Source organism: Glycine soja, chromosome 8 (genome assembly GCF_004193775.1).
Source record: "Glycine soja cultivar W05 chromosome 8, ASM419377v2, whole genome shotgun sequence".
Lineage (NCBI taxonomy): Eukaryota > Viridiplantae > Streptophyta > Magnoliopsida > Fabales > Fabaceae > Glycine > Glycine soja.
The window spans coordinates 5,238,327-5,249,750 of NC_041009.1; the positions used below are offsets into that span (position 1 = coordinate 5,238,327).

Here is an 11,424-nt window from a genome sequence, read left to right on the forward strand (position 1 = left end):
GGTCTCTTTATGAACTAAAATTAACTAAAATTTGTCGATATTTAAAACCATCACTCAAGACATTTTTCTTCTTCTTGTATACGAAATCAAAGCCAGTATATTTTACTTGTCACAGTATTAGTTAGTTAATCTCCTTTTGAAGGATAAAAACATGGCACAACCACGACATGAAAAAAAAAACTAGTATATTTTATTTATTTTAATATAAAAAGAGTTGTGATTGAAAAAACTCAACAGAGCTCGGCAGCAAACATTGACCTGATGCTGAGTTGGTGACTTGGAAGCAATGGCAACATCTATCCTCTCCTGTTTGAGCGCATGCAATGTGGAAACAGAGCTGAAATTAATTAATCAAACAGCATAGACTAAATTATTATATAAGATTGGTGAAATAATAAAATTATAAAGTTAACTTAATGGTTAAAGAATTTTTTTTTATGAGTTTGAATCTCTTCTAATAATAAAAAGATAAAAAAAATTTGGTGAATTAATAAAACATGAATATGATGAATGTACGGCCAGAGAGTGTAATCGAAAATACTCCCATTATTTGCAGTGCATCCACGTCCTCCATTCATTGTTTTCTCTTCAACTGGATGATGGGTTAAAGGTTCTTAAATATTCATTCAATGAAATCATATCAGCATTTTGATTGAACAGGGTTTCTTTTTTAAATTCAGATTTCTCTGACCCGATATCAGTGGTTCGGTTCGGATAAGTGGTTTGACCCGAATTGAGAGTGGCATCGGATAATAAAGAAAAGGTTTTTGTTTGCGATTCTACAGGCTCCGCTCACGTGCGTGTGTTGCTGGGTTCTCTTGATTAAGGTAACACTAACCTCTTTACTTCATTTGACCTATTTTTTTTTTTCTGGGTAGTAATAAGTAATGTTGCATGATTTTTAGTAACGTGTTATTCTGTTTGCACTATAACAGAGAATCAACCATCATTTCTGTAGATGGATCCACAGGGGTCTTGAAATTGCCTGCAATTGCTTTAACATTTTACTGTCCAACAGAGGGGGCTTGACTGTTGTTGTTTTAACATATTTTTTGTTTCTTGAGCAACTGATGCTTAAGTATAGATAAAGCTCCCCTCCAGTTTGCCTTTAAAGTGCACACGGGTGTATCTTGTATACTTACCCTTGAATTTTAGTTGTGGGTTTAGATCACTGGTTTGTGATGTACTCTTAAATTAATGGAGCGTGGATATACATACCCTTAGGAGCTTTTTAGGGTGAATATAGTTGTTTCTTTGCGTGTAATTACTGTTTTCAATTGTGGCTTTTGCAAATTCTTGACTAGGCCACGTTTTATTCCACTCTATTTACATCGCTGCATGGGAATTTTGTGTAACTAAATGCATGTTTTTACCCAACTGGATTTAAGGAACTGGGGTTGCTTGCTTTCTTTTCTATTTTATTCACTTAATTGTTGAATGCTTCCAGACTGTTTATAAACTATTCACTTGCCTCGTATTGGCAGTTTCTAAAAGTTCTCATATGTAAGTGTGCTTTCAAATAAACTATGCTTGTAACTGTTTTACAATAACATATCCTGAAGTGAACTGCTTATGTGTTTGCGATTTTTTTTTTAGCTTATCTTCATAATCTGCACTTGAGCTTACAAAAACAAATGCAAACATCTCATCATTCATAAGATGATCCAGAATCTAGATACAGTTTTGGACTTAGAAATTTCAATACTTTAAAGTTTAGAAAATTATATAATGCACATTGATTTTGCTAACTTAAAAGTTGAAACCTGACCACCTGTAAACATGATGATTCCTAATTATCCTCTCGTTATACTCAGTACTAATCTAAGACTATCACAACAGTCCTCTTGAAACCTAGACAATCTTCTGAATTGTAGAAACCTGCAACAATTATTCTCCTAAGTTTTTGCTTCTGTCATGATAAATATACAAGATGATAGTGCTTTGTTGATCACTGCCTATGAGAATCTCTTCTTGTTCAATGCCTTGAACCAACCCGGCCAAATCCTCCCAAAACATTTATTTCAAAAGTGCTTCTTATCCTACTTGTGGACTTGTGGTGCATAAACACTGATGATATTGATAGTCTCTTGTGTAACCATTAACCATTAAGTTTAAAGATAAGATTTTGTCCCCTATCCATTATACATCCACCACATTTTTCTTCCAATTCCTGTCCACAATATACCCACTCCATTCTTTCTTCTAACCTTTATGGCATACCAAAGTTTAATCCTTGTATTGTCTAGCTCAGTTTTTTCTCCAGCCCATTTAGTTTCTTGAAGATAAATGATGTTAGTTCTTCTCCTTATGATGACGTTCACCATCTCTAAAGACTTGTCAAAGTATCAATAATCAAAGGACTAAACTTAATCAAGCATTCTTGAACTAGCTTCTTTACTTACATCGATACAGAAAAATGTGAGGACCTTGTTCATTTAACACTGCATCTGAACGCTGATACATTGACTAGCTCATTTAACACTGTGTTTGAGCCATACAATGCATTACTTCCGAGTAACAGCCTAGTATTAGTATGAATCTGTTGTGAGTGATCCATAGTTGAGGTTTTGGCAAGTTTTATGTTGGTTGTCAAGGAGCCTAACTCAAATCTTTTCCTTTACCTGGGCTAGGGGCTGACTATGAGCCCATAGGCGGTTTTAGTGTAACATATATAGCAATTAAAAAAAGAGTTAGTGTGTCATATTAGTAATTAAAAAAAAAATGCAAAGATATTTTTAGGTTCCTCTGGCCCCTTAGAAGTTCCGTCATTTTCTATGTACATGATTTTTTTATATGCAATTTCCTTGTTTTATAACCACCATTAATAAAAGTCAAGAGGTCTGATTGCCAATCTCAACCCTCTCAGTATTATGCCTTAAAACTCATCCAATACATTCTAGTTTTAAGTTTTAACTCATGTTGATTTGTGGTTCAATGGTTGATGCATTCATTATATGAAGCTCGGCATATAACTTCTTGAGATTTCGAACCTGTGCAGATTAGGAGCCTGAGAGCACTATATCTTCTTAATCCATGGCTTGTCAAATGGGATCTACGATTCTGAAATGGAGATTATCAATTACAGATTATAAAAGCTCTGAAAATTCATGTATAGCCCTTGCAACTTCCAGAATCCACTGTTGTTGCTGTGAGACAAATTTTAACAGGCTAACTCTAAATGGCACAAAGTCTTCACCTTTTTCTCAGAGCTGGTAATTGAACTTATTCTAATATTTTGTCCCTTGGTCCAAGATTATGGTGATTTTTCATCAGTTTATTTCCATGCAATGATGCAATATCAATTGTTTTTCATTACCTTGGTTCAGTTTCTTGGGAAGAAGAGCTGGGTGGAAAATAGCTTTTGCCTTGAACACAGGTGGAGTGTCTGGAAATGGTGACCAACAAAGCTTCAACGAAGCCAGTTCCAATCTTGGTGGTACTCGATTGGGTAGGATACTGAGTGCGGGTGGCAGACAACTTCTAGAAAAGCTGAACGCAGCTAGAAAGAATATCCCTTTGAAAGTATTCCTGCTACTTTTGGGTTTCTACACGGCAAATGCACTAGCTACAATCCTTGGACAAACTGGTGACTGGGATGTTCTGGTTGCTGGTGTTGTGGTAGCTGCAATTGAGGGGATCGGCATGCTAATATATAGAAAGCCGCCTACTGCGAAGACTGGGAGGTTGCAGTCTTTTCTAGTGCTGGTGAACTACTGGAAAGCTGGCATATGTTTAGGTCTCTTTGTAGATGCTTTTAAGTTAGGCAGCTAAGAACTCAAAATCTTGTGCTTCTTGCTTTCTCTTTTCAATTTTTTGATGTATGTCATAAAACTCTGCTAAGCCATAATTTTGACCGTGGTCTTCTTCTATTGCTATCTTATAGTGGTGTACATGTAATTGTAATATGTGAATAGTATATATGACGATTGTTTAATGACTTTATGGCTCTGTGCACGGTGCACCATTTTGCATGTGCTTGGTGAAAGAGAAACTGTTATATTCATTTGTTTGTAAATTTGTACTGGTGGCTGAGTTTCACTGTTGAAAAGGGAAAAAATTTATTGGGAGTCACTGGAGCTACTTAAATTATACTAATGCAGGGTTATAAGTACAAAGTAGTATAAGTAGTATCTCTATATTTGTTTTTTCTTAATTTATGTGAGCAGATGCTATTGATTCATTGAAGTAGTGCTGGTAAGTTTTATTTTATGCAATGTGAAGCAACAGTACGAAATTTTAGGATTCAATTCCTGGTGACCTGATTGGAAACTAGAATATTGAAGATCGCATGATGCCTTTGCTAAACTTCAATCGATTATATAACTGAACATGATTTTTGTGCGAAAGTATTATGTTAATAAAGCTCTTACTATCAATTTTCAATGAATAAATAGACAAATGACTAATCTATGATTTTAAAACAAATAAGCTTGATGCATAAAATCCATGACTTTCAATGCATAAGCTTGATGCATAAAATCTATATAGTTTTCTTGGAAGGTAAATTATTACTGCACATTACCGTCTTATTTTTACCATGATCTAACGGTATGTCACAATCACATCCTTTTAACTAATGCTAAAAAATGGATTTAGAGATGGAAGGAAAATGATCACAACAATTATATTGACTAATAAACAGTTTGTCTGAATTAAAGAATGCAGTCATAAATGGTACATAAAAATTCCATCGAGCAAAAGGAACAAGGATGTGTTCTCTTCCCATTCAATCATCTAAAAACACAAGCATATGAAATTAAATAAATAAATAAAGCTTTCTTTCAAAACTGGGGCTTGTTTTATAATTTCAAGCAATCTCATTCTTCAGTTGCAGCACTTGCAGCACTCAAGTCCACCGAAAGATCAAGAACCTGAAACAAATGAAGAAAAAGATGTTATGATCAAGAAAAAAAAATCCAGACTTCATTCCCTTTTCCTCCCCTTTGATATGATATTCTATTTAGGAAACATTATATTTAGAGCATAAATGTTTCCGTGCATGCAGATGCAGGAGTTCCAAGAAAATATGGAAAATCATCCTATTCAGATTCACAGAAGATATAGAAATTCTATGTTATGCGAAGGTTGGAACTTGGAACAAGTAGAGATGTACCTTTCCAGTGATCTTACTGTACAGCTCAACCACATCTTTTACTGTGGTTTCAAAGTGTGTGGTAGCATCATAGCTCTGCAAGGATTTAATTTCGGGTTATTTCAACTGATTTTTGAAAATAAAAATAACGAGGAAAGAAGTGAGATAAGATTTCATATTTATCATGAAGGAAAACAGAGAACTTTTTTTTTTTACATAAAATTAGGACAAAACTTAGATACAGTATTTTAGGTGTTTGTGTTGCTCTACAAACAAAATTGGAGTTTTACCTCCATAATCCACGTAATAATAGCATTAAAGGATTATGCAAATTACTGAAGTAAAACTCCAATTCTGACTGGAGAATAGAAAAACAACACATAAGGTATTGTATCTAAGTTTTCTCCAATTTTAAAATCATAGCCAACCTTAGGTTTCTAAGTTGTGAACCTTACATAACATGAGATCTTAATTACTTTATTTAAACCAGAGGAATATTTCATTCTTCTTTCTTACCTCATATCCTGCCCCTGTTCATTAGTGATAGACTTTGGATATTTTACATCAATCAAATAAGACAAGCAACTTTTTAATGCATTGTTGTGCCAGTGCTATCTCTCTCTCTCTCTCTCTCTCTTTATATATATATATATATATATATATATATATATATTATAAACATGCCAGTGCCACTTCACAATGGTTAGGAAATAAGAAAACAACAAAAGAAAAATAAAATATGCATATCAGAGATTCTACTCAATACTTACTGTAGAGATGAAGCAACCATCAGCTTCATGATCATTGCAGGGTTCAAACCTGTCATAAGTGTCATAGAATATCTCATCTACAGGTCCAAGAAGGTCAATACCAGGCTTCAATTCCACCTCAGGGTTGTCAGTCTCTGCTTCTGTTGTAACAAAAGCAATATATTTTCCTTTGGCTGCTACATTGTGAGCATAAGAGCAGCAGAAGAGATACCTGCAATACCAAGGGAAATGAGCAAACATAACCTACAAAGTTGGAAGAAAGAATATTCACATGTAAGAGTTAGTTTGAATCCACTTCTCAACAAGTACTCTGGAAAACAAAATATAATGAATCAAACTTGTTGCACAAGTTAAAATCAACTAATACACCTCAATTCTTTCACCTAACTTCCATATAAGCATTTGCATACTTAACAATAACTCTACATTCTTGCCTTGAAAAAATATTAATAGAACAGTTTTACATTTAAAAACTCCCAAAAGTTAGAAGCTAATCGAACAAGGCCAAAGTCCATTCTTCTACTCTTTAATTTCATAATTTCTAAGTCATAACTGAACCAAATTAATGGATAACAATGCATTGTTAGTCAGTAGTTCTTCTCCCTTGGCACAGGAAACCATTTTTTTTCCTTTGCTTTTGGGATTTTTAAAATTGTAATTTGAATTGAACTTTCCATTTTATAAGCAATTTTGCCATATAACAAAATAATATCTGTCCGTTACAAACACTTTCTGTGATTACAAAGCTCAACACTCAACAGTCATGTATTTAAAGTAAGCCAAGTTTGGTTCTACAAGGATTCCAATCTCTTTTCCTCAAGAACCTGAACAAGACATTTTTTCTTTAAGAGGAAAAGACAAACAACTAATTGCAGGATTTGACAGCCCCTCACAGGAAATGTCTGTTCCTTTGTGCATTTGCTTATGGTTTGTTCTTTTCATGTGCATTTAGTAAAATGTGAAAGCATCGCAGTAGATCAAAGAAAACTTACATATCTGACTTGCGACCAAGCTGCTTCTGTGGCAGAATGACTTGCGCTGAGTGAGAGTCTTTGGTGTCTGGAATAGGATGACTCATAATACATATTGCACGAGCAACCTTTCCAACCTTCTGAACCTGTGGGATGAATAAAATAGTGTCAGATGGAGTGAAGATCACTCTTTGCTGCAATTCATGTTTTTAGACTTTTAGATATTCATGTAATTGTAAACTATGATGTCCAATAACTAAATAGAACACTTGAGAAAACCTAGCTCACAGTCCTTGTAATCATAGAAATCTAACCTTATCAGACAGATACGATGGATCACACACAATTTTCTTGCATTTGGCTGTTTCTCCTTCTGAAGTCACACCAATGGCTTTCCCATTTTCGTCAAATTCCACCTGTGCACCACAAGATTAAATGTGAAGTGAAATATAGAGGAAGGGACTTGGGAGTAACTTTACATATACTCCCTCTGCTCTCAAATATAAAAAAAAAATGTCACACTAGCTATGAAAGTTAGTTAACCACATTTGATTGCATTAAGTTCAATTAAAAATTATTTTTTTTCTTATCCTTCATTGGAACTTAGTATCAATGATAAGAAAGAGTCATTGAAACTAACACCTCAATTAAATGAAGGTTATTTTAAAATTAATAGTATTAAATAAGGTAAAGTTAATTGAAATTTTCTTATATTTGTGACCAAGAAAAATTTCTTCTTATATTTGAGACCAGAAAAAGTATTGGTTAAGGAACACTTAATATAAGTATCTTCCACAAGATACAAGTTTCCTACCACAAGTAATCACAGTGCAACTTATTTTCCTGAATATAGAAAGTATCTTCACAAACTTACCTTGCATTCTGGTTTGTTCAGCATGTAAGTTCCACCATACACAGCACTCAGACGTGCAAATGCCTTAAGGAAATAAATGAAACCAAAGTTAGTTCCTGAAGTTTTCCAAGTTTAAAAAGGAAATAGATATAGAGAACCTGAGGCAACTCTCCCAGTCCATAGAGTGGATATATGTAAGGTGAACCTCCTTGAAAGCGTGCTAGGGACTCCGCATAAATCTGTACCAAGCAAACAACAGATTACACGCTAATAATGTTTAACAAGTGATGCTATGTATGCAAAATATCAATGTAATAAACTAAAATGCACATGACAAAAATTTCCACGAGGAAGATAAATCGTATACAGTACTAAACGACCGTATGGTCCAGAAACAGGATAGCGACACATTTAAACTGATATTTATGGTGGCATTGCAGATGGTAAATTCTGACTCATAGTAGAAGCTTTTTAACTATCATCTAGTTTTCTCTCTGTCAATGGTGTTGTCGTTATAACATAATGCATTAAGGATTTAGTTTCGGGTACAAATCAATAATCATTTATCCTCGCTAGTCTTTAGGGTGCTTCTATGGTACCCAAGACAAGGTGTATTAGTTCAATGTAATGAAGGCACCGACAAATAGAAACTGAAATGTGTTTGACATAGAAGAAATTCGATGCATCCTTTGGTCACAACTCTTACTATTTTTCATGCATTTATAAAGACTAAGAAAGAAAATCCATGTAACTTCTAGGACTTTTAAGTCCTTCAGAAATAAGAATTATAAGATCATATTGATTAGTGGCTCTCTGATTTCAACTACGTATCTCTGATATTTTTCATATATTTACACCATCTCAAGTAAACAGCAATTGACTTTGAGATCTATATTCAGGTGGCATATGATTATAGTTTTGGTACTGTACAAAAGCTTACGGAATAATTTGTAAATAAGTACCTTAACTCTGTCTACAAAATCCTTGGCTGGCTCATCCAAGTAATTATCATCACGATGAAGTGCCAAGGCATGACCAATAAAGTCAACTGTATCATCTTCCAATCCATATTTCCTACATTTGGAGAAAGCAATGAACATGTAGTAAAGTTGATTTAATCAAAACTAATATTAAACTAGATTAAAATCATGTGCAGCTTTCTATAGGAACAAGGGTATATAGATTGACCAAGTGCTGCAAAATCTAAATTAATGCCATACACAATAGACGTAAATTAAAAATATATCTTAGTAACATCTCATCTTGTTTTCTCCTGTATCATTAATGCCATACAAAGTATAATGTGCTCAAATTTTCTATCTGATGATAAAACTTCATTTTGTAAAAGATAAATTCATAGACCATAGTATCATTTCTTTTTGTTTACAGTGATTGAAATCAAATTTAAAGGGATGCAAAATCAAGTAATGAGAGAGGAAAAGAAAGGAATTAAAATACATACGAAATCAGCTGCCTTGCTGTAACTTGGTTTAAATCTAGTCCTTCGTGAGATTTGGGATCATTTGTTTCATAATCTTGGACATAAATGAAGAACTTTCGAGCACGGCGCTTCTCAAACAGTCCCATTAATGGTGACTTCAGTGCTTCAACATCTGTTGCTGGAACTTTGTAAATCTAAAAATAAATAAAGATATTATGTCAATATGCAAGAGGTTTTGTGAAATTTAAGTTTGCAATATAAAAAAAGTAGCAATTGTGTACAAAAGAAATAAAGAACATGGTGAATATGCTGCCTACCTTTCCCTTGTTATACACAAAGCTTCCATCTACAGCTTTAAAGTTCAAATACTTTGTAACATTTGTGTGAATCAGAACACGGACCAAAGCTCCATTGGCCATCATAAACTACAAAAAAATAGATGAAAAGTTGGTTTTTGTCATAAATTAATAGAAAAATGGAAACTGTATAAGTAAAAAGTAGAGTCCATATGATGGAGAATCCGAGAAAAGGCAAAAATAAAAGCCATTTGATGCATGGAAGAGAACTCAAGGCAACTTTCTTGGTTTTTCCACATTGAAGATTGTTTTACACAAGTTGTACGCTAAAAAAGAAACCGACCTAAGAATTTGGTCTACATAGCCTAACACTTAAGAGCAAGAATGGAGATATGAAGTTGCTTGGATTGTTAAGAAAGAAAACAAGGAAAGAAAGATCACAGATTCGATCCCTCTTGCTAACAAAAAACTATTAATTAACATTTGCTGATAAAAAATAAAAACTCAAGAGCAAGAACCAATAAATATTGACACATAATTAGCACGGGCCTATTGCCTACCAAAATTTAGAAGGTAAATTTAAATAAGAACAAACAAGAGTAGGAATTCATAATGTAGAGATACAATACAACATGCATCAATGTTTCAACCTTCAACTTTCAACTACAAAATGTATATACTTTTCTAGTTTTATGTTGATCCACAGGTCAAGACATATGAGAGCAGTTACCTTAGGTATCATATCAACATTGTATTCTCTGCTGGATCCCAAGTTCTCTGCCGGTGTGTCATCTCCCCTAAATCGCTTCCATAGCTAAACACCAGAAGAAGAAAAAAAAAACAACGAAAAATGAGGTTTTAGCATGAAAAGAAAACAAAAATAAAATGAAAAGGTGATATTTTACATGCTTCTATTGCAAATCTGCATAAGTGAGTGACCTGTGTAAGATTGAGAGATGTAGAAGCCCCTCCATAGTAGTCATTTCTATCCATGTGCAACACCTGATTCAAGTGGATAGTAATATAGTCAAATTACTTGTATTTAAAATTTATTCATTCATAGTCTTTAAAAATTATTGAAATTATATGATTTTAATCTCTCCGGAAGAAGTTAAAACACATCATAAGTTTTTTTTTTATAAATTAAAACACAGTATATTTATCAGTATAAGAACTGAAATGATAAAATAGAAATGTTATATTTTTTAAATAAAAATAAGTCAAAATATTATATAAGTAATACATAATTGATATTAATAAATATTACATAAATTACTTGGCCAAATATGACTATGCAATTAATTCTACAGCTCAATGATCTCATCAAACTCTATCCAAAACTAAATTCTCATTTTGATCAGCAAAGTCCTTTTTCTTTGTCATATTCTACTTCTATTTTTTTTTAATCAGAGCTTGTGATATTTCTACTGTTTTTGTTTTCCGCTAGAACTTTCATAAACTAGTTTATCTCATCTTCTAATAATTTGAAGAGTATTAACTTTTTTTTCCTATATATTGATTCACTTTCTTGAATAAAAGTATAACATTTTTTCCCAATATATAATTGGAAAACAGATTCTTAAAATCAATGAATGAAAACACGACATTCTTAAATGATACATGTTCAACCAAATAGAAAACCAATCTAACATTAAGAAAAGAAGTGTTAGAGAAAAAGTCCAACTAAATAGAAAAACAACCTTGAGGCCATCAACTGAGAGAAGGCCACTGAGGATGCATTCCTTGAGACCTGTGCCCAACACAATTACATCGTACTCTTCATCCATAGTGGATTGATTGATCGAGTTTCAGAGAATAATAAACAAAAAAGAGATTGAAATGAAATGAAGACACAAAAGGAAGGAAAAGAGCTTTTGAATTTGATGATATGAGATGAGAGGAACGAGGGAGGGTTGTGTTTAAGCGTCTACGTTTCTGTGTATTTGTCAAAGAGATTTGAAGCAGAACACGTCTTTAGCGCCAAGTAACGAGACTGACCCC

The 11,424-nt window shown here is 33.4% G+C and overlaps 2 protein-coding genes across 3 annotated transcripts; one reads left to right on the plus strand and one right to left on the minus strand.

The window, feature by feature from the left end:
* Positions 1-489: 489 nt before the first annotated feature.
* LOC114421372 (ycf20-like protein) lies at positions 490-3,985 on the plus strand. The gene is made up of 3 exons (XM_028387259.1): positions 490-827; positions 2,999-3,212; positions 3,327-3,985. Exons 2-3 carry the CDS (start codon positions 3,034-3,036, stop codon positions 3,769-3,771), a joined length of 624 nt encoding a protein of 207 aa, XP_028243060.1. The 5' UTR covers positions 490-827; positions 2,999-3,033; the 3' UTR covers positions 3,772-3,985.
* A 614-nt stretch (positions 3,986-4,599) lies between these two features.
* On the minus strand, positions 4,600-11,424 carry LOC114424388 (guanosine nucleotide diphosphate dissociation inhibitor At5g09550-like). 2 transcript variants are annotated; one of them, XM_028391229.1, is made up of 13 exons: positions 11,124-11,424; positions 10,363-10,425; positions 10,154-10,237; positions 9,445-9,552; positions 9,149-9,321; positions 8,649-8,760; positions 7,845-7,925; positions 7,708-7,770; positions 7,148-7,249; positions 6,855-6,979; positions 5,863-6,073; positions 5,114-5,188; positions 4,600-4,871 (listed from the first exon to the last, which is right to left on the minus strand). In XM_028391229.1, the coding sequence occupies exons 1-13, from the start codon at positions 11,208-11,210 to the stop codon at positions 4,818-4,820; spliced, it is 1,338 nt and encodes a 445-aa protein (XP_028247030.1). In that variant the 5' UTR covers positions 11,211-11,424; the 3' UTR covers positions 4,600-4,817. The 2 variants fall into 2 exon arrangements, with proteins under 2 accessions (XP_028247030.1, XP_028247031.1); XM_028391230.1 differs by lacking the exon at positions 11,124-11,424 and having other exon boundaries at positions 10,329-10,415.

Coding starts and splice junctions, on each gene's coding strand:
- LOC114421372 (XM_028387259.1), top strand. CDS start 3,034: ATGGCTTGTCAAATGGGATCTACGATTCTGAAATGGAGATTATCAATT. Junction 3,213..3,326: donor TCACCTTTTTCTCAGAGCTG/GTAATTGAACTT, acceptor ACCTTGGTTCAG/TTTCTTGGGAAGAAGAGCTG.
- LOC114424388 (XM_028391229.1), bottom strand. CDS start 11,210: ATGGATGAAGAGTACGATGTAATTGTGTTGGGCACAGGTCTCAAGGAA. Junction 10,238..10,362: donor CATCTCTCAATCTTACACAG/GTCACTCACTTA, acceptor TCTGGTGTTTAG/CTATGGAAGCGATTTAGGGG. Junction 4,872..5,113: donor ACAGTAAGATCACTGGAAAG/GTACATCTCTAC, acceptor CATTTGTTTCAG/GTTCTTGATCTTTCGGTGGA.